A 27,865-nucleotide genomic window follows, 5' to 3' on the forward strand; every position below is an offset into this window, starting at 1 on the left:
ACCTCAAATAGAGGGTTTCAGAAATTGGGGGGAAATAAGGTGTTGCAGCACAGCCAGGATGAGAAAAATAAAGTGTTTTTTGAACATTAAAGTAAACATGTTCTGGTAGAAACCCAAAATACAACCTGACAATACACATAATATGTCCTCTTTAACTGAGGCTTTTAGCTCTGCCAGAGGTAATCTGCAGTCTGGTCGGTTTACATCCGCGCACTCGTATGACAATTTGCTTCCGTCTACGTCAAATAAGAGTTAAATAAATAAACAGCTCGCAGATCAAAAGAATGACAAAAGGCTCTCGTCAGAGGCAAGTTTGTTTTAATTAACACTCGCAACATAATTTAAAGAAAAGTCTATAGAAAACAGATTATTGACTCAAAAGCATTCAGTGACAGAAAGGGGGCAATTATGTATCCACCTGTTGGAAGTATCAGGCGAGCCAATCAGAGGCCAGTATTCAATCACCAGGGCAAAGATGCTTGGATTCTATTTAACAACTCGCCATTCATTTGTTCCACTTTTGATCCACCAACATTCAATATATTTGTATTAAGGATGCACTAAATAAGGCTACTAATATGTTTCAATAGTGTTCCCATATAGTTCTCAGTAAACAGGTTGGACACAGAATGTTTGATGATGTTTATGCGCACTGTATGGGAACCAGCTTCCTGCCGCTCAAACATCATGAGTCTCATCACACATTTTTGCCTTTGAATCTCATAAAACGGGTGCCGTCTCAACCACATACCACCTGAAGCGACCACGGTGGCCTAAAATATCTAACTGAGGCTTTTAAGACTGTCCAGTTCAAACAATGACATAGCCATATATGGATATAAAGCTCCCAACTTGACTAGATTCAAAATCTCATAGACATTAGGTTACTGCATTTACACCAGGGTCACATGTTAATGTGAGGTCTAATGATGTGTCACATGGTAAAAGACACATTATAGACTGCTCTGGTTTGCTTAATTGCAATAAGATGGATGGTCTTGGCAAAGAACAAAGACCACGGGCCATATTGTTTTGGGTTTGTCTTTTTTTTTTTTTTAAAGGTAACTGTCTTTTTTTCATTGCCATGAATCTGTATAAATTTGATGTAAATTCCAGATGTGAGAGATGAATTCGCATGAAATTTTAGTCAAAAGTCAAACTGGAGAACAAACACGGCCACCAAACCACACAGAATAAACAAGGCATAAACATCAACCATCTGAAAGCCGTTTTATCCTGGAATACGGGAGCACCGTCGCTGGAAACACTTTGTTTTCACAACTGAGATGGGACACTGCAAAGGATGGAAGAGGAGGGGAAGGACTTTTTTTTGTAGAGACAAAGTTAAATGCTTCAAGTAGGAATAGTACAACTGCCACACAGAGGATATGAAGGAAAGAGGAGGTGAACAGAGAGTAAGGCTCTCTCAAACAATATAACAGGTTATGTACTGTATGTGTTTGTGATTTCATCAGCTCCCCTTCAACAAGGGCGTGTGTCCTGCTGTAGCAGTGCTCTGCTTTGGATGACGGACTGAGGGGGACTGAGTGGATCAACTTGAGGCTGTTACTGCAGGGTTTGAGGCTGGTTGAGGGAGGTGAGTTCAGACTGTAAAGGTGTGGTCTGTAGGAGTGGAGAAGGGAGGTCCTGCAGGGAGGGACATCACTTATTTGGGGGTTTGTAGGGTTCCAGTAGTTGCTTAGAGAACGTGTTGACCTTTTCGGCACCTCGAACTTCATGGGGCAGCAGCGGTAACTTGATTATGTGGAAATCTTCATAAAGATCCTCCATCTGTAGGGAGGAGACAGACCATTATTGAGGACGACGACATGCGGCATTGGGTGCAAACTATCAGGGCTGGGACGATACGCCTATCTCCTGAATCGATACAATCACAATACTTGGGTGCCGATTCAATATGTATTACGATTTTTAAGTATTGTGATTCGATATTGCGATGTTTGTTAACTTTTTTAACACTAGTCCATGGGAAAAAGTTGAATCATACACTTCTACGGCCTACTTTGTAAAATCTCTAAATTCATACCTAAAAGAAAATGCTTGATTTTGTGTCTGTATGTATTCAGAGATGTCCTGAAGTCAAATATATCAGTCATTGTCAGGTTTTTTTTTTTGGTTTTTTTTAACAACAATTAGTAGTATTTTCTTGGTAATTTATCAGGGACATGTAATGTTTTATACTTCTAGAGAATATAATCCAATTCATCTTATTTCCATATATGTATTTTGTATATACAGTTCCCTTTTTTAACACCTTATTTTGAAAACCAGACGTAGTCACACGTGTATACTTCCACTGACTGCACCAAGTCTGTCACTAGCTCTCCCCGTCAGCTCCTTTCTCTCGGTTTTGGTTATTGAAGCGGATATGACGTCACGTAATTCAGACTACAATAAAAGCGGTAACTTCCTTCTACCTCCACATAGACTCAAATGAAGCACTTATATTGAATCTGGCATTAAAAAATCTATTTCAAAATCGTAAAACAAAAACATAGATGAATCAATTTTTTCCCACCCCTACAATTTATGCAGCCGTATTACAAAAACAAACTACTGTCTCTTACCTGGTCTAAATACTTGGACTGAATTTTATGACGGGCTTCACACATTTTGCACGGCCTGTCTGATTCGGGGAAAACAAGTTGGTTGACGATGATGTTGTGCGTGTCGATGCGGCACTTGGCCAGCTCCTGGATCAGCCGCTCCGTCTCATACAAGGAGAGGAACTCAGCGATACACACACAGATGAAGGTGGTCTGTTCCTGATGGACGGGAGGAAAGAGGAGTTACAACACATTTACAGAAAGCTTTTAATATGACCAGTTCAAGTGTTGAGTTGTTCTGTGAATTAGTCGCACATTTTTTATTTGTTCAAAATGTACCTTAAAAGGGAGATTTTTTAAATATTTAATACTCTTATTAACATGGGAGTGGGCAAATATGCTTGCTTTATGCAAATTTATGTATATATTTATTATTGGAAATCAATTAACAACACAAAACAATGACAAATGTTGTCCAGAAACCCTCACAGGTACTGCATTTAGCATAAAAAATGCTCAAATCATAACATGGCAAACTGCAGCCCAACAGGCAACAACAGCTGTCAGTGTGTCAGTGTGCTGACTTGACTATGACTTGCCCCAAACTGCATGTGATTATCATAAAGTGGGCATGCCTGTAAAGGGGAGACTCGTGGGTACCCATAGAACCCATTTTCATTCACATATCTTGAAGACAGAGGTCAAGGGACCCCTTTGAAAATGGCCATGCCAGTTTTTCCTCGCCAACATTTTGCATCAGTTTGGAGTGTTATTTAGCCTCCTTCTCGACAAACTATTATGACATGGTTGTTACCAATGGACTCCTTAGGTTTTCATATGATACCAGTATCTTCACTCTAGCTTTAAAAAGAGCCCGCTACAACCTAAAAATCGCAAGTTGCGTTAATGCGTTAAAGACATTAGTGGCGTTAAAATGTATATATAAATGCAACCGGAGTGACTTACAGGATCTTTGAACTGCTCACTGACTGAGCGGATGACTGGCAGGGTTTCCTCCAGCTTAGAGGCCAGCTGGTCTGCGTTCATGTCACCCAGACCGAGCATGTTACACATCTACAAAGAGTGACAGAGAAATAGAGAAGACATATAAACTTTATTTGCCTGTTGTTGTTTTTAACCCTTCCATTTTGCATCATCCTTACTTCAAGTTCAACAGTAGCTTTGTGGAGCTTTTACAGACATCTAAACTCACATAAAAAAAATTAGTAAAATCAATGAGTGAGTGGATGTGCTCGTCTTTCCTCACCTGGGAGATGAAAGGGCTGATCTGGTTCTTTATCTGCATGAGGCGGCCCAGACCACGCTCCACGATGGTGGGAAAGTTGAGCAGCCGCAGCGTGTGACCGGTAGGGGCAGTGTCAAAGACCACCACTGAGAAGTTCATTCCTTTCACTAACCTGGGGTACAGGTAGACAGTAATGGTGAGTTAGTATCACACTGGCTACCATTTCTTTATTAGGAGAGATGTTCCAATACCATTTTTACCTTCCAAATATCGATTCGGATATCTGAACTTGCAGTATCAGCCGATACTGATTACTGATCCGATACCAGCGTTTAATATCTTCGTCACTTTTGGGCTATCTTTGTGGGATTTATCTCGTCGTTGGAATGCGGTTTCCAACATTTGCTGCTGCAGTTCGTCCTTTTTTGTCCCGTTTGCCTTGGTGAAGTGGTCGTGCTCTTTCGCATGATGCGTCTTCAAATGTTTTATAAGATTGCTGGTGTTGAAATTGGCAACACTAGTGTCACTCCTCAAAATGGTAGCCTTACATATCACTGCTTTACTTGGATTTTCCACTGTGATATATTGCTAAATAGATGCCATTTTCCTCGCTCTGACTACCGTTACACTCTCCACTAACACCGCACTGTTGTTTGTTATCGTCACGTGACAAACTACCTGCAGTCAGTTCTTCTTCCCTGCTCTAAAACAGTAGTTGCCAGTGGCAGCCATGATACATCCAGGGCGACAGCACAGTGAAGGCTACTGTTTTGGAGCAACGAAGAAGAAGAATTGATTTCTGGTTAAACAAGTTGATTTTTTTTTCTGGTTAATAAATTATGCTATCGGATCGGTGCATAGACTGGCGTATTCGCCGATACCCGATACCGAATTTTGGGTAGTATCGGTTTAATTTCCGATACTGGTATCGGTATCGGAATAACTCTATTTATTAGCTCAGTCACACTACTGCGCAAAGTAAATGCAACTCTTGGTCAGCAATACCACTAAAAAAGTGCTATGTGGCTTTCTGGTGACCATGTTGTCTTACCTCATGACCTCCGCATAGCTCATGGCCTCGTCAATGCCAGGGAAGGCGCTCATGGCCTCCTGCATCATCTTCTTACCCATGCTGAGCATGTTGTCCTCCTCGAAGAACTCATCAGGCAGCTCTGCCACACCCAGGCTCGGGTCAATCTCCTGCACTCACACAGACACAAAGAATCAGCAGCACATTACAAACGGAGGGCCTCCAGCAGCAATTCAGTTTGTTATTATGCAATGATTGTTTGTGCTTGAGACCCAGATGTGGAACGGACTATCCTCATGACACTTAAGAGATAGTTACCTCATGCACTAAATTTCATTTTCCATAAACAGCATAAATAAACCTATTTGTTAACAACTGTAGCTATGTTTATATCCACTTGTCAAACTAATTTTGGGAGACTTTTGATATATGACAATATTCTGACCAACTATCCATCCAACAGTTTGCAAGGCTAGGATAGAGATGCATGTCCAAAAGAAAAGCCCACATTTCTGAACGAAAGGAGAAACACACCTACTTTTAAACATTATGAAAGTCTTTGATATCAACAGGTTTTGACCTTTTCAAGAAGGTGGTTGACAGAATGAAATAGTGGGGCTGTGTTGGCACGGTTGAACAAGTCCACCACCGGTTGGAAAACGCTGAAAGAATCCTATTTTGACAGCTGCATGTAAATGGGAATATTAATTTCCATTAGCCATGTAAACAGCTTTTTAGGAATATTGACGTTTTCGGAATAAGGGCTAAAAATTAATATTTTGTGCAGGTAAACGTAGTCAGCGTCATAGCTTACTGGGACTCCTGAACAGAACAGAGCTCTTGTTATTAATAACACTTGTGCCATTTTTGTCACTCCAACATGATGTATTAGGGTTTACAAAAAAATATTCTTATTTAATTCTGCTGTTTCCACTTTATTATCTTTATTGTTTAAATTCCTAGCATCCTATTTGATTTTAGGGAACGAAATATGTTAAAAGTTTTCTCTCATCTGACAAGTGAATGACCATAAAGGTGCTGAGACAATTACATGGAACAGACACTAATTCATGTTATTAGTTACACCTGTACCGTTTCTGCTATGACAAGTCAAAATGTCTGCTGGAAGAAAAGCCTTTTGGAAAACAATCGCAGCTCAACTGTTAGTTGAGACTTAAGAATTAAGTTAAGAATTTGCTTCCATAAAAACAGGTTGTGAGTTTTATACTTCAATCTCTGCCTGTAGTGTCTTCCTGTGCGGATGTTTTCGTAATGCAGTGCTTAGACTTACCATTGCAAAGAGGTTCTCATAGCCCTTGACCTTGGTAGGCACCTTTGAGAACTTCTGGTCAAAAGCATCTGAGATGTTATGAGCGGGATCGGTGGAGATGATGAGGACACTCTCCCTGACAGCAGCAAGCTGGACAGCCAAACTGCAACTAGAGAAAAACACAAGAGAGGTTTTAGTGTGTTATCTTTTCCTGATCTTAACAGTTGCATAACGTAAACTACAGCTAAGGGATACATTCTCTGGACTTAAATGGTTCTAGGTGCATGTAATTAATGCCTGTAACTGTGGCTATCAGACCCACAGGGCTTTGACTGTCAGACCCACCCACAGGGCTTTGACTATCAAACCCACAGGGCTTTGACTGTCAGACCCACAGGGCTTTGACTATCAAACCCACAGGGCTTTGACTATCAAACCCACAGGGCTTTGACTATCAAACCCACAGGGCTTTGACTATCAAACCCACAGGGCTTTGACTATCAGACCCACAGGGCTTTGACTATCAAACCCACAGGGCTTTGACTATCAAACCCACAGGGCTTTGACTATCAAACCCACCCACAGGGCTTTGACTATTAAACCCACAGGGCTTTGACTATCAAACCCACAGGGCTTTGACTATCAAACCCACCCACAGGGCTTTGACTATTAAACCCACCCACAGGGCTTTGACTATTAAACCCACAGGGCTTTGACTATTAAACCCACAGGGCTTTGACTATCAAACCCACAGGGCTTTGACTGACTCTTAACCTTTGTGTGTACCGGTATTTACATGTATCTGAAAGCACTAATCGTCACAGACCAAAAGTAACGGCACACTCACGTTGGCAAAAATATCATATTTGACTTTGTGGCATTACCTAGCACTGGCTGCTTAAATGTTGCTTATTTCTGCTTTTGATATATTGTTCTTGATCTTTTATTTATTTATTTGCACATATATAAAACTGCACAAAATCCAGTCAATGAAAAAAAACAAGAGATGTGTCAGGAGAGGTCAAGAAGCCCCAGGCTTATACAAAGGACCTCCTCCACCAACCCCAGAAAAAAACAATAACAAGAAAGATCTAAACTAACATCATTTTAAAAATACAACAAAAGTTAAACAACAAGTACACAAAAAGAAAAACCCTAACCAAACAGTGGAAAACAATCCAATTAAGATGCTTAATACATTGTAAGCATCACTCAGTGGCTTTAACGACAGCGTCATGTGTCAGCTGTTGTGCAGACCTGTCAGCTAATGCTAGCTAGTATTATTCATCACCCACACAGGTAACCTGGCTGTTGATTAGCTTAGCCACAAGCTAACACACGGTTACCCTTTGAATGAGCACAAGGCCAGAAGAGAACCAGCATCCTGCCGCGTGATGTTCAAACAGCTGGAATTGGAGTCATGACTACATGTTGTCAGGGTAACAGGCTAACGTTAGCTAGTGACAGGGCTTGACAGCATTCAACGAGCTAACCGGCAAACTAGCTCACCGTTAGCCTTCTTGTCTTCACACGGGAGGTTAAGGGGACTTGTGTTTTAATGATTTTACATAGTAAGATATCGCTCATGAGATTCTTCTTATGTAAAAACATCGTATGAGTCATCTGAATGATCCACGTCAAGTAACGAGGGCAGCTAAGCTAACGTTAGCTGTGTTAGCTCGCTCTGTTAGCTCGCGTCGTAGCATGAAGGCTAACGAGCTTTTCCCCTTTAACTCACCTACATGTCGTTTTACCGACACCTCCCTTTCCACCCACAAAGATCCACTTGAGGGACTTCTGCTCGATGATGTTCTTCAGCGTCGGCTCTAACGGCTCCACATCAGGAGCATCTTCAAACTCGTCTTCCAATGAAGCCGCCATCTTGTCTGTGTACACTGAGACGGAGCTGCAGCTGCTGATGGACCACGGTGATGCCTTCACTGGACCACGGTGACGCCTTCAGGGTGATGCCTTCACTGAGCCTCGGAAACAAGAGATACTGTAGTCTAGTGCAAATGGTGGCGACTAACAAAAAGAGAGAAGCAGCCAAAAAACAAATGTAGTTTTATGGTAGGTGTGGGAGGAATATGACATATAGATGTATAGATTATATAGAATATAGACATTACCAATAGGGGGGCCAGAATGGGAACACAAGTACACATTTTAAAGGCTGGAATGTCAGTAATGAGGCCTTTTAATATTTTCAAAACATTTAAAGGGACTGTTGGTAACTTTCAGAAATGCTTGTTAACATTGACGCCTGTGGCCATTAAGTCAACGAAAGTCAGCGTTCATAGACATGAACGAGCATCGCTCAAAACAGTGAGGCGACACACGTCAGCTAAAAGCACAATATCACTCTATATTTCACCTGCTTGGCAGTAATGTTAGCTGACCAGACGAAGGTCTCTCCATGAATCAGTGCTGATCCTAGTGTTGGCTTTTCCTGCTTCAGCCCCGGAAGAGAAATGTTATCGTCTCCGACCGGGTGCCGGAGGGAGACACCGGCACCCGGTTGGAGATGATAACGTTTCTCTCTGCAGAGGCCCGTCACTTCACAAGACACGGGAAACCTCTGTTGGTCTGGAGGATTCTCAGAGCTACTAACTCTTCTGCAGTGTGGAGTGTGCGCGCATGCACGTGAGGTGGACGAGCTGAGTGAAGGCAAGCAGGCAGGCAGAGGAGCAGAGTACAGCAGAGACTCCGGCCCTGGAGATCAAAGCTACGGTCTCCCCCGTGTCCTATGACCGCGGCCAACACTGTTTTGTAAGACGGGTTCACTAGATATAACTTTGTGGTTTTGGTGCTTCCGTGTAGTTTGTGTTGGAGTCTGAGTCTGAACAGCGTAGCCACACGAGAGCGCGCTTGGGACACCGACCCGGTAGATTTATACGTGTAAGAAGTTACAAACAGTCCCTTTTAAGTACAGAAACACATTCACAGCTGAAAAACAGTTCATTCTTTAAGTGATGTTTTCATGTATTACAAACACACTCACAAATGATAGGTTAACGCAAGAAAATTGTTTTAATAGGATATCAATGGTGTAATTGAATAATGATTAAAGGGGACCTTAATAACCTTTCAGCGTAGTGTAATTCAAGTGTTCTGAGAGAAAACTAGACTTTTGCACCTCCTCATGGCTTTAATGGCTTTAAAAAAATCTAGCCTGTGACGGGAGACTTTGGCCAATCACAGGTCATTTCAGAGAGAGCGTTTCTGTTGAGCGTTACTATTGGCTGTGCTCCAGCTGGTGGGCGGTGCTCGGTTTTTCCTCAACTGATCTTAACATGGCTACCGGGTCACAAACTTTCTAATTTTACAGCTAAACAGTACACTACAAGATGTTTGTGAAAACATTTGAGGCGAGAAATAGACATTCATATTTGATCAGCTCTGCCTAGTTTGACCGTTTGATCGGAGTTCACTCACCTGGGAGATACAAGTCCGGTCTGACTTGTTCCCCCAGTGATGAGCTTTTATAGCTCCACCGTTACCTTGGATACTGTAGTATTAAATATAAAATAACCGCATAAAAATATGAAAATAACACAAATATGTAAACCTAATGACTATCAAATAAAGGTAAAATAAAAAAAAAAAATAGTAACAATTTTATTAAAGCTGAAATTGTGTATCTAATGTAACATGCAAAAGGCATATGTTACATGAGGGATTGACAGCCGGCTCATAGACGGCAGCTGGACGGCAGACTCCGACTCGACTCGACTCTGATTGGTTGTTTTCTTCCGGTCTGTGAAATCTTGCAGATGCCATTAGGAGCACCGGAGGACACAGAGACACATGATTTTTTTTTCAGATTACCTGTCTCATGCACTACTGTCAGGATATAGTAAGCGTTTTAAAAAAATATTTTATATTTTATTATTTTAAATCATATTTGCTCCAATTTTACCCACTGCTGCTTTAACTTTGCAGCTGCTTTCAACTCTCTGGTTGTCAATCCGAGTGTCTCTGGAAAAGAGCATTGCTGATGAAAAAACTTTGATAAATAATTAAATAATTCAACAATATAACAGGAGAAAAATATTTTTATTAAATTCTGTTTAAAGACAGTTAGGTACATGCAATGTCTTACTGAGTGATTAAAAGCAACTATGATTAGGTATGGAAAATCAGTTAACACAATTCTAATTTCATCAGTAACGACTCAATGACAGAATAACATCCATATGCATATAAAAACCCAGCTGAAGAAGAGGATATGAGGATTGAAAATCTTAGTGAGAAAAACATTCATTTACATGAACACGTGCATGCTGTGACCACAGGATAAGGCACTTGCCTCCACATGCACCTTTTCATGACTTCACCTGCCCCCACCTCACCATCAGACCCATCACTTCCCTCTCTGATTTCCAAGCAGTGCCAAGCCAGAATCTTTATGCGCGCCATCTGAGCTCGCACACACTCCATCCCACCAGGAAAGGAGCAACTTCGCACTCCGTCTGACCTTTCGCAATCAGTCTGTCGCAGCCAACGTGGCCAGAAAGCAGGACCCAGATCCACCCATTGGTAGCTTAATCCGCAAGTAGCAGAGCGCACTAACCAGTCTCTGACTGAACCGGCGACGTGTGAGGGCAGAGAGCCGAGGTCCAGATCTGCGGCTTCCTTTATCAGCTTCTGGCTGTGGTTTGCCGCTGCGTCTTTCAGCTCCGGAGAAGCACTCATGTTAAAGTTCTTCCACGTTGCAGGCAGTGACAGATTACCCAAAGGTCGACCATCACCGTGACCCCCAGAGGCTTCAGACGGTCGCTCTATGGACATCCAAAACAGGTCAAAAGAGGATCCCATAAGACGCAGGAGGCGAGAAGGGCGACGATTTCTGGGTTTAGGCATGTAGTGGTAGTCTTCGGCGTTTGTCAGCAGGGTGTAGGGGCGGACCGGCTGTGAGTAGGACGGTAGACTGGCTCTCAGCTGGAGGAATGGTGAATCCGAGCCCGTGTCCTCCTCGTCTTGAACATTTGGAAGCTGGATCTGGGTTGAAACGTTAGAAGTAAACAATGCAGATCCACGTAGAAGGACAGAAATCCAGCAGAGACAGACACCACAGCTGAATGGTCTCGGCATGGTGCGGATGGTAGGCGACAGAAAGACAAGAAACTGCTCCTCGTTTTCCTTTTCACCCGTTCGGTTATGGGTTCTCCTCTGGGTGCTTCAAGAACTCTATGTACCCTACACCAGACATCCTTGAGCTTGTGAACAATAACATACTGAAATCAGTGCCTTTATAACACAAACAGCAGACATATTATTGAGTAATTCCAGGCAGAGCACGCCTAAGCTCCCACTTCTCATTCAAGGCTCTGATGTTTTGGCTAACTTCAAAGCAAACACTCAGGGAAAAACTGAGAATCTATAGTTTGTTTTCAGCATAATTAATATAATTTTAACAGTGTGATACATTCAAGTCAAGGCCGTAACTGAGATGTCATCAAGGTGACATTTGCACGAGACACAAAAGCAGTTCTACATATTTCACAGCAAGCATGAAACAAGAAAAAAAAAGAAGAATCATTTGACCTCAATTTGGTGTCACAGCGACCTCGAACACAAGATCTCAAAAAAATAACACAGCTCCCTCTCACACAAAGACTGCACTTAGATCAGTTATAAAACCAGCTTCAGGGTAAATTCCCTTCACGGCAGCTTCGATAAATACACAGCAGACAGAATATAAAAAGAGGACAGATTGTTTGCAGGACAATAACCCCATTTATTCTCATCTACACAAAATCAGCTGTCTGGGTCAAAGGCACATGATGGCATGATATCAAATATATTTTCAACATTATACTTAACTGTAAACACTGTTTCTAATTTAAGTTTTTGTTATATCAACATTATAATAATACATTTCATAAATACAATCACATAAAGGTGTTTATACTTACATAGAGATAACAAACAGCAGGAATTAACTAGGAATTATTGCATTTATGTGACGAGTTGATTCGGCAGCAGGTCTGTAGTGTCAGGTTTTATTGTGTGCGTGTGTGTGTGTGTGTGTGTGTGTGTGTGTGTGTGTGTGTGTGTGTGCTTTCAGAGAAAACCTGACTTAAGTATTTTAATATGACCTTTACATCCACTCGTTTCTCTTGTTTGTCCCTCAAACTCAAAGTGAAAAAAGCTGGTCTGATCTGTCCTTTTGCCGGCTGGACTGTGGCGGCGGTCTGGATGCGGGGGGCGGCGCGCTGCGAGTTGCCTGGCTGCTGCGGTCTGATGTCTTCGCCCGATCTTCCAGGAACTGATCAAACTCTGAAAGAGACAGTTGGAGTTAGAGGTAAGTGCAAGAACACACAGGAAGTACGCTAGAATATGATAATATTATTATTATGAAACATTATTTTGGGTAGCCCGCACACTGGGGAAACTTTCGCGAGATTATTAAGGTTAGGCATTGACCTTGAATGGTTAAGGTTAGGATAGGTCGTCGGGCAGCGAGTCTTGCAAGAGTTTTTGTAGATCTCGGATCAGATTTCGCAATTTACGGGCTCCCTTCTAGACACGACTGTGGTGCTCCTCTATTGGCACATTTCCACCAGATCCGGTGAAGGATGATTTCCATTCTTTTCCTATGGAAAGCAGGGGAGAAAGTCCCACAGTGCATGGTGGGAGTGTTGCGGCGAGTTGGAGAGGGTCTGTATTTTATTCAAATGAGCTCGTCCAGCGTGACGCCTCCGGCTCACGAACCTGGACCAAGTTGTCGAACTAGGCAATGTAGTTCAAATGAAATGAGATTCAGCAGTGGCAAAGCCTATTTCTGGCTTAAAATTTTTTCAGAATTAGATTTTGGTGGATTGTTTGGACGGAATAACGAAGTTTACAACCAGGCCGCCATGTTGTTTCCTGTTTGAAACGGCAAGCAGAAGACCAGGGGACCAATCAGGTGCATTCAACGAGAGGGTACGTCACCACTGGAACGGCCAGTTGAGTGGATAAGCGTGGTCTCTAGTGTCCTCGTCGGACAAGGTGGACATGTACCGCTGGATTTAACATTATAGACATGACCACTGACTATTTGTGTGACAATTTAGACACAAATTGCACAAATTCACAGACTGACCACACACGGTCCAGCCATATGCTCAGTTTTGACCGAGTCTTGTTTACATTAAAATGGCAGCAATGAATCAGTAGAGAGAAAAACATACCTTCACTGGACACTCCTCCACTAACTGAAGACTGCTCTTCCTGCATTTCCAAACATAATAAAACACAGAGTAAAGATCATATCGTCCTATCTCATGGGTACACCGTTTAGAGAGAGGCATGCTTTCTCTTACCATATCACAAGATAACCATCTGTCAACATCGTTCTGCACAGAGTTTTTCGCTGGTGGCATCTAAGAGGGGGATAAGTTGACACTGTGTTTTAGCTATATCTACACAATTAGCACGATACTTTGTACTTTTATTTCAAAAGGAAACATTTTGTTTAAATCCATTTCTGTGTTACGGCGGTATACACACCCCTCCTGTGACCTGCAGCCTCGTATCCAGAGCTCCAGCAAGGCCCTCCACAGCTCCGGGGTCCTCATACCTGACGCTGGGGATAGGATGTATTGTAATTAGGGCTGTCGAAGTTAACGCGATAATAACATGTTAACGCAAATTCGTTTCAACGCCACTGATTTCTTTAACGCATTAACACAATCAATATTTTGGAGGTAGTAGCGGGCTAAATTTTTGTGAGGAAAAACTGTTGTGGCCATTTTCAAAGGGGTCCCTTGACCTCTGACCTCAAGATATGTGAATGTAAATGGGTTCTATGGGTACCCACGAGTCTCCCCTTTACAGACATGCCCACTTTATGATAATCACATGCAGTTTGGGGCAAGTCATAGTCAAGTCAGCACACTGACACACTGACAGCTGTTGTTGCCTGTTGGGCTTGAGTTTGCCTTGTTATGATTTGAGCATATTTTTTATGCTAAATGCAGTACCTGTGAGGGTTTCTGGACAATATTTGTCATTGTTTTGTGTTGTTAATTGATTTCCAATAATAAATATATACATACATTTGCATAAAGCAAGCATAATTGTCAACTCCCTTGTTGATAAGAGTATTAATTAAATATTTTAATCAACTGACAGCCCTAATTGTAATGTTTGTAGCAAATATTCATTTCAACACAGGTCTTATACATGGCATGCCCACATTAAACAATAGGCTATGGGACGGCCAAGACCGGTTATCTTTTACTTCTTATTATGGAAGGACCTTTTTGTTTGTGATGCAGTTAAAAAATCCAAATTGCCAACAGAAAACCAAATTTGAAAAACAAAATGGCAAAGGCTTTGTGTTCCTTATGTGGTGTCATGTACTGTAGGCCAAAACTAAACTGTAGATATTTTTCATTGGAAACTTAGTGGCAATTATATCTTGCATTAAAGGTACAATTGATAACTTTGGACAGCCTGATGGAGACACCAGTGTCAAACTCAGGCATTTATCCATCTTTTTCCATACTAACTGGCAACTTGATCACCGACGACCCAGAGCTACCGTGTGATACCAACGTTGTAATACTATTGGCTCACAAGCTTTGTTAGAAGTGCGAACCGAACGTCTGATAACTTCCACAGATACTGTATAAACAAAACATTCATTTTGGACCCAACAACATTTTTTAAATGATTAATTCACAGTCATAATTTTTTGGAGGAAAAGCCATACTTTTATTCTGAACTTTTCTAAAAGCTCTATGGACGTATTATTTGTAAAAAATTATTTGTCTTCATGAAAATGTTACCAATATAACCTTTAATATTCATGTTCAGTTACAGTTTGCAATAATGTAAACCCAGTTACAGCTACGGCTACTGTATCAGGTTAAAATCACCAGATGTGACGAGACACTTTAATCTCTCACAGTTCCGCTGCACGCATATAAAAATGAGACATGTAGTAAAAAACGTATGTATGATGAGTGTCGTTCTGTTACACCACTCACCCTTTCCTCTGCTCAGCCAGGGAGCTGCCTCTCGTCTGGGCAAACATGTCAAACTCCTCCTCCTCTTCTGCAAGACAGACGATTAACTTATTAAGTCACAACTTAGATGAAAAATAATATCCTCCATCTTGGTATCTAAATTCCTGTAGCAACACATTTTTAATAATAAAACCCCGAACATGAATTAAAATACTTATACTGTTCTATTTCTATTCCAAATGTCAGTATTTGTAATTTATGGAAAAGGAATTTTTTTTGGTACTTCTGAATATGGCATGGCAACCTGTAACTTTCAAACACATCATATGCTCCAACTGTGCATCTTTGGGGGATTTCCTCCCTTTTCCTAAGACGTCACGTTAGCCATGGTGATGTTTGTTATTGTGCCCATGTGATGCACAGCCACAACATCCTGTTGTCTACCAAAGATTGCAAAAGCATGACTTCAAGAGTGTTATACGTGCGAATTTGGTGTTGCAAAAGAGTGCACGTATGAAGCAGAAGTTCTACAAAGTTTGCTCACTGTGGTCGGCTGACTGCTGCTGACTAGCCTGGCTGCTGCTGACGGCTGGTTGGTCGGTTGTTGTGATGACGGCAGGTTGGCTGAGAGTTGAAGGCTCAGGGCTGAGGTCGATGAGGCTCGGGCTGGTGGTAGAGCTCTGCTAGAGTGAGGACGCAGCACAGTGGGCGTCACTTAGTGGGCGTCACTTAGTGGGTGAGGATATTCTCATGGCAGAAATAATGAGTAGCGAGTTATCTACTTACCTGTTGAGTATTTGGAATTTGTGCCTTGTTTAGTCTGTCAAACCTAAAACACATTTACCATGAAATTAGTATAAATTTAGCCATAAGAAAGATACATACCGCACTCTTAAACCTTAAAGAGGACCTATTATGCTTATTAACAGGTGCATAGTTGTATTTTAGGTTTCTACTAAAACACTTTGATGTTCAAAAAACACTTTACTTTACTCATACCGGCTGTGCTGCAGCACCTTTTTCAGCATCTGTCTGAAACGCCAGCTCCGCTCTAACTACCTTTGTTTGAGGGCGTGCCAAACTAATCACTAGGCAAAATATATTACTTGGTGACATCGCCACGTTACAGAAGAAAAGACAGGACTTCAAGCGAGACGTTTCAGGCAGTTCAGGAACAGTGTTTCTGTGGGGGAGAGTAACTCCCTTTGGCGTGGGCTTTGGGCTTGTTAACTTTGCAGACCTTTTATATGGACAAAAAAACTATATAACACACTAAAGAAAAGGGGAAAAGCACAAAAGCATAATAGGTCCCCTTTAAAATCCAAAACACAAAGCTAGGCTGCAGCACACCTCTCATAGCGGATGAAGGCGTTGTTGAGGTCATCGTTGACCATGAGCAGCTCTTCAATGAACCCTTCATCCAGCAGGTTGGGGATGAGCTCCACCACTCGAGACTGCATGCTCTTACACACCGAGTACAGCTGCTGCTTGGACAGAGAGATGAATCATTCATCACTAATGACACGGAGCAAAGGAAAATCATTAACCTTCGACTTCAAATCCAGGCCAAGAATTCTATAATGATTAAATGTAATGCACTTTTGTGGTGTACCAAATCCTGCTTTATCTACTCTTACACCAATCACTGGTGTACTACATTTCCTAGAATTCTCACACATGGCATACTTCTAAAATCAATCAACAAATTATACCAATACAGAAATTTACCTGTAGCAGCTCCGTATCATCTTGTTGACTCTGTCCAGGTATGAGCTCATTCAGCATCTCTGACATCACAGTGAGATTTCCTTTCACCAGCGCCAGCTCACTTCGCAGCTTCTGTTCCTGGATAAGAAACACATTTATTTTTTTTCAAATCAACAACAGTCAGAAGCCACAACACAACGGGCCTCATACGAGAACATTTTGGTATTCTTGTCTTAACTTTCTCCTACTTCTTTCGTACCGTGGGCTCGTACGTGTGCAATTAGTGCATAATTTAAGTTGTTTTGCAGTTTGAGTCATATTGATATTGTAGTGTTATACAATAGCATCAATGGCCAATTTAAATGAATGATGATATCATTAGGCTGTATGAATACATTTACAGTTATATTATAATTTAAATTGCAGAGTCAAACAGGATAATGACAACATAATTATGAAGTTTAACTTGTATGGGATTTTCAAACTCAAAATTGCTTCACAGTGATGAAATATACAATAAATACAACTTTAGTGAAAACTTAGGTTTGGATAACAGTAGACTAATTGCACATGACTTCTACGACAGGTCTGGACCGCTCGTAAATTGTGTTAGTATCTAAGAGAAAATTCTAAATACAAGAAAATTGGTGAATGTGGCAAGTTCTCCTAAATCACTCAAACAAGCCACTTAAAGGGGACCTGTTATGCTTTTGTTCTGTTTCCCTTTCCTTTAGTGTGTTATATAATTTTTTGTGCATGTAAAAGGTCTGCAAAGTTGCAATGTCCAAAGTCCACGCCAAAGGGAATTACTCTCCCCCACAGAAACACTGCTCCTGTAACACCTTGCTTAAAGTCCCGCCATTTTTGTCCGTAATGTGGTGATGTCACTGAGTAACACATTTGCATAACGAGTAGTTTGGCACGTTCTCAAACAAAGCTAGTTAGAGCGGAGCTGGAGCAGAGTCCAAAGAGTTTGGTTGACCAATCAGAGCAGACTGGGCTTCTCAGGAGGGCAGGGCAGGAGCTCAAACAGAGCGTTTCAGACAGAGGGTGAAAAGAGGTGCTGCAGCACAGCCGGCATGAGAACAATAAAGTGTTTTTTTTTAAACATTAAAGCATGCAAACATGTTCTAGTAGAAACCCCAATATACAAGTATGCACCTGAAAATAAGCATATCAGGTCCTCTTTAAGAATAAATCTGTTTGTATGAATGGTTCTTGCCCAATTACTTTAATTCTATAGTAATTTTGTTGCTAACCACTAAGATTAGAGTGACACATCGCTGTTATACTGTATGAAGGCAACATTGACTGCTGTAATATAGTGATATTTTTGTTATAGTTTGACATGACAAAGCAGGAAAAGCATAGGTGGAACTAATAGCATTAACAATGGCCCCGCTCCAGCAATTACTGCAATACAATTGAATGTTATTAGTTACACCTGTGCTTTGCCAGTCAAATTGTCAGCAATGAAAACTCAAACGCAATCTTTTTTTTTGTTTTTTTAGTCAGTGGTACCTGTTCTGCAGAGAGGGAGCCTGATCCCTCACTGGGCTGGACTGGAGGTGAAGTATTCTCAGCGGGAACACTAGAAGGTGCTTGTGGTTGTGACTGCTGCGTGGGAGCAGCGACTTGGGTCGTTTCAGGAGTCCCGTTTTCCGGGGTGCTCTGCAAGATGAAGAGAGGTAGAGTAGTTTAGAGGTAGATATCTGGAGATGCATTTGATTTGGTGTGTTTGTAGACAGTCTCACCCTGTTCGGAGTGTGGATGGGGGACAGAGCATCCAGATCCGTCATGGGGAACTCCAGACCACGTCTCCGCAGGTCATCATAAACGTACACCACCCCCACTAGGGAAGGAGAGCTACGAAACGCATCGGCCCACGACTGGGATGGGAGGGAGAACATATGACAGAATATAATGAGAATGACTTCTAAATCAGTGTACAATAACACAGTATACTGGCCAAATGTGAAAAGAACAAGAAGAAAAGAAAAGTAATGCTCCTTCAGCATTTACAAGCCCGACAATATTTAATGTTATCATTCCTGCTAGCCTGTGGTTACACACAACTGATTTGACCATGTAGCACAGGAATGTGTGAAGGTATTTAACTCACAAAAGAACACTAAAGATAACACTATTGTACATGTCTGTAGCCACAATAGAGTCCAATTTAAGCAAACTTTAAAAGCTGTGGGATGTCAGCACACAACTGAAATATCTCACAATACAGAATTTCAATAAAATTTTATTAAATTGAGTGCAGACTAGAGCTGAAATTATTTGCTGGCTATAGCCTACTAGTCGTCTATGGTAGTAAATTGAATATCTTTGGGTTTAGAAATGCTGGTCAAGCAGGGGCGATTTTAGACTCTTTAAAAATACCAGAAAAACCTAGGGAATCCATTGGTCCATCCATGTCATGCTAGCTTGTCAGGAAGGGGGCTAAATAACACTTTGAAGATAAGTACATTTTTGGCAAAAAAAAACTGGTATGGCCGTTTTCAAAGGGGTCCCTTGACCTCTGACCTCAAGATATGTGAATGAAAATGGATTCTATGGGTACCCGCGAGTCTCCCCTTTACAGATATGCCCACTTTATGATAATCACTGGCAGTTTGGGGCAAAAACCATGCAGCCCCAACCCCAAAATTGCTGCAACAACTTATGAGACATAATCGAGCATGGGGATGACCATCATATACTTCCATCATACTGATCAGACTTTTAATTTGTTCATTCATTAATTCATGTTTATTTCTGATTTATGACTAGAAGAACTTGACACACAGTGCTCATCTCAAACTAATCTTCAGGTTCCCAGCTTTCAGATGATGTACACCACTTCTATGTGATATCTACTGTTGATCTGCTATCTCCCCCTAAAGACCCCCTGTACTCCCTAAAAAGACAAAAACAGGTCTATGTGGGTCTCAGAGTGCTAATTATTAGGCCTATTATTATTATTTTCTGAAATAATTTTTAGAGACAGGGGACAAACTATTACAGGTTTAAAGGGCTTTATTTAAATGGGTTCAATATCTAGTTTTGTCTATAAATTGCATTATATTCCATTATATTTTGAATTGTTATCTGGTGCTTGAATTTTGTGTTTTTCCTTTACATTAATAAAGACATTTCCACCATAACTTAATACAGAAAAGGCAGAAATTTGTGCATAACAATTCACCAGAATGCAGGAAATTAAGTGTTTGATGCTCAAAATTTACAGAGGGAGGACCCCCACACCACCCCGCTTCATATGTGCCCCTCCATTGTTGAAATGAGACCTACGCCTTTGCTGAGCCCCCCTAAAGGTCTGATCCTAGAATCACCCCTGTGGTCAGGCAAACAAAAGCAATTTTAAGACATCACCGTTGCTTTTGGTAAAATGCGATGCGGTTTTCTGACATTTTATAGACACGATTAATCGATTATTTAAGAAAACAACCAGCAGATTACCCAATAAGGGAAACACTCATTAGTCACAGCCCTATAGTGCAGACAGCTTCTATCATATTGCCCTCTGTGGGAGCATCCACATACCTGTATGAGGCTGAGCACCCTGTCATGGAGGGCAGTGGGGGGGTTGTATTTGGGCAGAATGGAACGGACCAAAACTCCTTCAATAAACTCCTGCGACGCCACAAGAATGTGGAAGCGATGGCCACAGTTCTTCACACAGGCCTCAAGAACCTGTGTGACAGGGATACAGTCCATATAAAAAAGATGCAAATGTGAGTCAAGTTGCCCCAAAATAAAGTAATACGTACACTAAGACTTCAATGCTGATTTAGCCACTTGTGTAAGCATACGCACTGAGGCCACCAGCCAATCAGGACCAGGGTCATTCTGGCCTTCAAATTACACGCTCACACCCTTCAATCCTCAACTCATGAAAGGATGAATAAGACTTTTACACATAATCACCTACAGATGATTACTCACAGTAAGTGCCAGCATGATCTCTCTGAAGTTCTTGTTTCCTACGATTCTCTTCTTAATAGCTTTTACTGCATCTCTGGGCCTGAGAAAAATATAAACAGAAATTTATAAATGAGAAAATAAGCAAGCTAGAATTATTGTATGCCTCTATGAACCAGTCAAGTTGTAGTTTACATCCATGTCTGTCCAAAATGTCATCACTTCATCATTTTATCCTGTTAGACATGAGTGTGAAATTGAAAAATAATTAGCAAATGAATTCTTGAGTTATGGCCAAAAAATGGGTTTTGTGAGGTCACAGTGACCTTTGACTACAACATTCTAATCAGTTAATCCTTGAGTCCAAGTGGACATTTGTGCCAGATGTAATGCAGTTCCTATCAGGCGTTCCTGAGACATAACATTCACGAGAATGGGATAGACATGAGGTCACAGAGACCTTTGACCACCAAAATCAAATTAGTTAATCCTTCAGTCCAAGTGGACATTTGTGCTAAATATGAAGATATTTGCTTAAGGCGTTCCCGAGATATCACAAGAACGGGATGGATGTGAGGTCACAGTGACCTTGACCTTTGACCACCAAAAATCTAATCAGCTCATCCTTCAGTCCAGGTGGACTTTTTTTGCAAAATTTGAAGAAATTCCCTCCTCGAGGAATCGCGTTCACGAGAATGGTCCGGACGGTCGAACAGACAACCCGAATTCATAATGCCTCCGGCCACTGCTGTCTCCGGCGTGGAGGTGTTGCACTTTGTAGACGGTCCCTGACTACTCGTCTCACAGCCGGCTTCGCATAGAGACCAATGTTATGTGTTGATTAAAATGAGGTTGTAGCTGTTGTCTATCTTACTATGGTTAGAAAGAGCCATTGTTTGTGTTTTAACAACATTTCGGTTATGAGTTATTGATCCAGGAAGTTTGAATCTGTCAATATATTTCCAACTTTACCGAAGTACATCATCTAGGGGGGCTCCGTACATCAGCAATGCGTGGACTGTCAGGAATGAGTGGAAGAAGTGCACTATGAAGTAACTCGTTCCCTCAACGAGTTACTAACTTGAGGGAACGACTTAATACAAATGTTCTCCTAGGGGTCTAGGGGGGCTTCGTACTATGCTGTTGCAGAAGCATGCAGTATAATAAGGTAGTTTTGTTTGTGGCTCATCTCTATAATGTCTAAAAGTCACTTTTATGGCACAAAATCTAAAATCTTTTTTGGCTTTTTACTGTTTATATCTTACTACTACAAACACACACACAGTGACATTCCTCTTAGCATTACAAATCACACTGCAGTGCATACCTAGCTATGAGATTGGCCTTAAACACAAGTAGGTCATTCAGTCACAACCAGTTTCATAAAATAAAAAAAGAAACAACCAAACCATAAAGGAAGTGACGCAGTAAAAAGTCATACAAAAATAAAACATGGAGACCTACATACAGTACAGTGTACTCATTAGTCAGAGAGGTTAGGCAGTATGCACCAAACCCTGTTGTGTGACCACCCTACCCTTCGTCCGTCTCGTTGATGATATCACATATCTCCATGTTGAGCCCCCAGTCCTCCGACTGCACAGTGCCGCTGGTCGCTCGCTCTGTAAACAGAGAGGGTATCAGGGGATGTTACAGTTATACAGTAATACTGATATGGGAGTGGCGGAAATGTTGCAACAATCAGGAGACTTTCTTCTGATATCATGTTATCTGCAAGATGACAGGAAGCCACGCAGGCCATTTGTAGCTGGTCTTTTCAGTTGTATTTCCGAAATCATTCTGGGAGAAATGTGTCAGTTGAGATGAAAATTTGTAGCATGATTCACATTAAAAGGTCTTATTGATAATAGTTTTAGAAAGGTGCCAAATCATTTCTGGGTCTGCCTTTGAGGTGTCACACCTGAAAATTTGTTTTAAAACCACAAGTGTTTCTAATGAAAACTAAATGTTTGTGACTACATAAGCAACAATTAATGTTGAAGGAACAACCTTCCTTAGTCAATTAAACCTGATTTTTTTGGCCACTTGGAGACAGAGCAACAAGCTGTAAACTCAATATTAACATATTACCACCTTATAAAGTTGTTGGGGCGAATGTGTTGGCAAACAGTTGCCTGTTTACGCATCCAGCGGACATCACCATGTTATGTTATATCATTATTATTCATTTGGAGTTGTGTTTCTGGCCATCTGATAAATGTAAGTCCGATATTCACTCCCCTTAGAGGAATATTTGGCTGTTTAGGTGCTAAATGCTCCACTATGGTCATCAGCTAGTCACTAATTGTGTCTGCTCTGCTGTTTGGTGCTGAGCGGGTAGTGTACAGTCAGTTTTGAGAGCATTTGCAGCTGCCTGCTGTGGCTGTGAGAGTGAAGAGTGAAGCAGAATGGTAAAGCTGTGCACCAGAAAACCAAAACAATGAGCTGAAAGATGTTAAAACGCTGCGTAGAGTCGAGTGGAACTGCTGAGAAAGTTCGTGACCCGGCTGACATTTGAGAAAATACCAAGCAGCGCCCACCAGCCGGAGCAAACTTTCTCATTTCACAGCTAAACAGTACACTACAAGATGTTTCTGAAAACATTTGAAGAGAGAAATAGGCATTACAGTAACAGAATATTTATTCATATTTGATCAGCGCTGGCAAGTTTGACCATTTGATCGGAGTTTGTGAGTGATTGACAGCTGCCTCCGTTGCATGGACAGCCAATAGGAACGCTATCTCTCTCTGAAATGACCTGTGATTGGCCAAAGTTTGGCCAGAACACTTGAATTGCAATATGCTGAAAGGTTATTATGGATTTTTTGCTCAATGATGCCAAAAACATTCTGCCTACTGCAGCTTTAAAGTAGGCAGTTGTGTCATGTGCAAGGCAAAGCCTCGAGAAATCATCATGTGAGAGCAGTGGTTCCCAACCTGGAGTCTGGATCCGCCAAAGATCACAGGGGGTGCACCAGAATTTGTCTGCTCTTGGTTGTCAAAATTAGATTTGCACATGTATAACTAAAATCATAATAACACACTTACTGGATCATTTAAACAAAAGCCTGTATATAAAACTATTTTTAAAAGATATTTATTTTTGCTACTTAGGAGGCCACATTCTGTTTAAACACAGTATTTCTGCTCAGTTGCAGATAAAGATCAGACTAATATTATTAGTATTATACTATTAGTAGAATTAGAGTCTAGTGGTGACTACGTAGGATTGTTTTTCGACTCCTGTAATCCAAACATTTCCAATAACTCCAGAGTGTTTTAAAGTCCAAAAGTCAATTTATTGGAAAAAGATAAATGTTCCAAAATTCATGTTTTTATCTAATGAAATATCCATATTTGTTGCCATTTAGCTGACGAGTTATATTCATTAAAGAAAGTTGATTTAATAAAACAAAAGAGACTAACTCATTTAATACACTGAAACACCTTATTCAAATTGAGGATTTTGTTCGAGGATTTGTAAATTTTGTGTGACGACGTCAGAAAATATGGGGAGGGGGCTTTTCTTAGACACAAGCTTCAAGAAAAACAGATTGGGAACAACTGCTCCAGAGCCACATACAACATTATACAACAGTTCTCACAGGCTGAGTAATACTAGCGACTTGTAAACCATAATCTGCATGCGTAAAATTAGGTTGAGAGCCCCTTTAACAAATCACATCTGCTTCTTGAGGACTGTGTGGACGCGCTTGTGTCAAATTTGACTGACAGCATGAGCAAACAAACCCACAACTGTCATCATATAATGATCCTGACTAGCTGGTGAGAATACCTGCTATCACCTTTATCCAACAAGACTCCATCCACTTTAAACCAGCAGGAGGAGCACCGACAAACATCAGAAATCTCTCAGGTGGAGTAATAGTGTTTTTATAGGAACTCATTTGAGAAAATTGGTTTTCAGCTCAAACATGTATTTCCCTCCAAACTATTTGGCAATCAAAGCCAGCTTTCTTTGCACTCCACCCATCACGGCTCCTCATAAGTCTCTAAATCTCCTTCATTCCTTTCCACCAACACCCCCCACACACACTTTATTCAATCCCACTTTACTCCCTCCCTCCTCTCTCCTACTCCCTCCACTTCATGTGACTGTCAGCTGCTTCTGTTCTCCTTCGCCTCAGACGGAGCTGAAGCCTCCCTGACATTTTCTGCGTGAGAAAGTGAGTGGATGAGATAAGAGGAAGGAAGGTTTCAGATGGGGATGTGACATTTTCTCGCTCCTCATGACTGTCATCATTACACATCTTTTCCAGGCAGCCGCCGCCTGTATGGCCCTCAAGTCTGTCTGTGGATGTGTTGGCTTTGCACTTTTTTCCACTGGTCTCTCAAAAAAAGAAGCAACCTGATGCCATTATGAGAAAACACTGCAGCTTTAAAAACGGTGTGTAACCTCACATATGCTTGTCAGTAAACACTTGTGCATAAGGTGTGAAACTGAAAACTTGACTAAACACATCTGGGATTGAGGAAGTAAGAGGAAACACAAAGCGTCTCCTTGATTCGCCGAATTAGTTGTCACTCAACTCGCAGCAACCAATCACACCAAAGACTGAGGTAACTAAGTCCCGCCTCCCGCGCGTCATTGGCTCTAAAGACTTCTTTTATGTTTCTGTGAAATTTGGAGTTATTTTTATGAACATTTCAGAATAGGAAACGCTAAATAAAAGTGTTATTAAAACTACTTTACATCCCCCCTGAGTGTGGTTTATAAAATGCTGAAACATGTTGTTGATAAATTAAATGATGTCAAATTGAATCCAACGGTGAACAAACTCCTGTAGCTTCAGAAGCAGCTGCGACTCACCGACTCTCTGACCGACGGGCGTTGAAAAGGGGTTTCCTATCAGGAACTCCATCTTCTCCCCGAGAGCAAACATCCTCGGAGATTACAAGCGTCCACTTTACTGTGTTAAAGTAATTTAAGCGACTGCTGAGCTCCACACTGTGGTGTTGTTTCCTTTTGCTTTCAGTGTCCGCCGCTGCTTCCGAGGCGCACGGGCTCTCTGAGTGGTCACGTGAAACACACACACACACACAGACACGCAGAGCCAGGAAACAGCATCAGCACAGAGGCGGATAGCAGCTTGTTTCAACACATTTTCAACAGTGATTTTGATAATGCATATATTAAAAAATGAAGGGAACACTTATTAATCATCACAGTATAACTCCAAGTCAGTTAAACTTCAGGGTTATCAGTGTGTCTATATAGGAAGCACAGGTGATTGTGAATCACTTTCACCTGCTTTGGTGCAAATGAAAGTGACAACAGGTGCAATGGAGAGGCAACAGCAAGACAACCCCCGAAAAAAGGGAATGGTTTTGCATGTGGTGGCCACAGACAATTGCTCTCTCCTTATCCTTCCTGACTGATTCTTTTCTAGTTTTAGTGTTCTGCTAGTGTCCTTGTCACTACTTATAGCATGATGCGGTACCTGCAGCCCAATCAGGTTGCACAGGTACACTGTAAAAAAAAAAAAGTGTAAAATAACGGAAATTTTCCGGCAGCAGGGGCGCCAGAAAATGTCTGTTAAAAAACGGAAAAATACTGTCCGTTAATTAACATAAATAAACTGTAAAAAAACAAAACAGTAATTATCTTTATATAATTAACCTTTATTACTGTAATTTTACAAGAAATATTTTACTTTTAACATATATTTATTGTTAGAATAGTCATACACTGTAAATCTAAGACCATTTACATATAACCCACAAATGAAACATGTAATTTTACGTTGCAAAAGCCCAAATTTACATTAACTCTCAGAAGTTTTGCAAAAAAAATCTGTATCTTTACAAGAAATATTTTTAGAATTCCATGAAATCCTTTTTCTTCTATCATAAACTAATTGTTAAAATAGAGTCATAGACCTCTAGAAAACAGAATAATTATCTTTAAAAATGATCAAGAAAAGCTTAAATACAGATAATTACAATTGTGATTACAAAAAATACTGTAAATCTAAAGCCATTTACATATAAATCACAAATGAAACATGTCATTTTTACATTTCTTTCTGTCATTTTGAAATACAGACAAAAAATGTAAAAATGTCTTGAAAAAAAATGTAAAAAAAATGTTTTTTTTTACAGTGCAGTTCGGATTTTCTTTTGCCTGATGGTGTCCATCTTAAGGCGACTCTCAGGATCCGGTCCTGCTCCATTCTCAGCGCATGGCCTAGCCATCTCAGACGTCTGTGTGTAATTTCCTTTTTTTGTACAGTTGGTGGTTGGAGATTTTGTTTGGCCAAAAGATCTGGCATATTCATCTGAGGCATCCATTGTAAAAAACTTTCACTCTCCTCATATCGGTTTTGATCACTCGCCAACTCTCTGAGCCATATAGCAGAACAGACTTGACATTGCTGTTGTACAAAAGCATCTTTGTTTTAAGGCTGTATTGCTTGGACCTCCACAGGCAACAGCAAGACAACCCCCAATTAGGGAATGGTTTTGCATGTGGTGGCCACAGACAATTGCTCTCTCCTTATCCTTCCTGACTGATTCTCCTCTAGTTTTGTGTTCTGCTAGTGTCCTTGTCACTACTCGTAGCATGAGGCGGTACCTGCAGCCCAATCAGGTTGCACAGGTAGTCCAGCTCCTCCAGGATGGCACATCCCTATGTGCGGTCACAAGAAGGTTTGCTGTGTCCCCCAGCACAGTCTCAAGAGCACGAGGAGGGCTGGACAGGGCCGTAGAATGGCATCAACCCAGCAGCAGAACCGGTATCTGCTCCTTTGTGTGAGGAGGAACAGGAGGAGCACTGCCAGAGCCCTACAAAATGACCTCCAGCAGGCTACTGGGGTGCATGTTTCTGACCAAACTGTCAGAAACAGACTTCATGAGGGTGGCATGACGGCCCGACGTCCTCTAGTGGGACCTGCGCTCACAGCCCAGCACCGTGCAGCTCCATTGGCATTCCCCAGAGAACACCAGTACTGGAAGGTCCACCATTGGCGCCACGTTCTCTTCACAGATGAGAGCAGGTTCACACTGAGCACATGTGACAGGCGTGAAAGAGTCTGGAGACGCCGTAGTGAACGTTATGCTGCCTGTAACATCATCCAGTATGACCGGTTTGACGCTGGGTCAGTGATGGTTCTGGGGAGGCATATCCTTGGAGGG

General features: G+C 41.4%; 3 protein-coding genes across 5 annotated transcripts; all 3 read right to left on the bottom strand.

The window, feature by feature from the left end:
* Positions 1-301: 301 nt before the first annotated feature.
* On the bottom strand, positions 302-8,063 carry get3 (guided entry of tail-anchored proteins factor 3, ATPase). The gene is made up of 7 exons (XM_037765660.1): positions 7,852-8,063; positions 6,135-6,282; positions 4,865-5,013; positions 3,835-3,985; positions 3,534-3,641; positions 2,589-2,786; positions 302-1,791 (listed from the first exon to the last, which is right to left on the bottom strand). Exons 1-7 carry the CDS (start codon positions 7,992-7,994, stop codon positions 1,663-1,665), a joined length of 1,026 nt encoding a protein of 341 aa, XP_037621588.1. The 5' UTR covers positions 7,995-8,063; the 3' UTR covers positions 302-1,662.
* Positions 8,064-10,150: 2,087 nt separating this feature from the next.
* On the bottom strand, positions 10,151-11,687 carry LOC119485848 (noggin-2-like). Its single transcript, XM_037765666.1, has one exon. The coding sequence runs from the start codon at positions 11,205-11,207 to the stop codon at positions 10,374-10,376; it is 834 nt and encodes a 277-aa protein (XP_037621594.1). The 5' UTR covers positions 11,208-11,687; the 3' UTR covers positions 10,151-10,373.
* A 145-nt stretch (positions 11,688-11,832) lies between these two features.
* On the bottom strand, positions 11,833-25,958 carry LOC119485831 (target of Myb protein 1-like). 3 transcript variants are annotated; one of them, XR_005206378.1, is made up of 16 exons: positions 25,542-25,957; positions 22,248-22,332; positions 20,735-20,813; positions 20,333-20,482; positions 18,535-18,669; positions 18,302-18,451; positions 16,802-16,918; positions 16,424-16,557; positions 15,860-15,902; positions 15,618-15,756; positions 15,095-15,161; positions 13,611-13,686; positions 13,424-13,483; positions 13,292-13,331; positions 12,178-12,395; positions 11,833-12,147 (listed from the first exon to the last, which is right to left on the bottom strand). XR_005206378.1 is itself a non-coding variant. In XM_037765647.1 (15 exons), exons 1-15 carry the CDS (start codon positions 25,612-25,614, stop codon positions 12,253-12,255), a joined length of 1,488 nt encoding a protein of 495 aa, XP_037621575.1. In that variant the 5' UTR covers positions 25,615-25,958; the 3' UTR covers positions 12,151-12,252. The 3 variants fall into 3 exon arrangements, 2 of the variants coding, with proteins under 2 accessions (XP_037621575.1, XP_037621574.1); XM_037765647.1 differs by lacking the exon at positions 11,833-12,147 and having other exon boundaries at positions 12,151-12,395; positions 15,618-15,753; positions 25,542-25,958; XM_037765646.1 differs by lacking the exon at positions 11,833-12,147 and having other exon boundaries at positions 12,151-12,395.
* Positions 25,959-27,865: the final 1,907 nt, after the last annotated feature.

Source organism: Sebastes umbrosus, chromosome 3, assembly GCF_015220745.1.
Source record: "Sebastes umbrosus isolate fSebUmb1 chromosome 3, fSebUmb1.pri, whole genome shotgun sequence".
NCBI classification, from domain to species: domain Eukaryota; kingdom Metazoa; phylum Chordata; class Actinopteri; order Perciformes; family Sebastidae; genus Sebastes; species Sebastes umbrosus.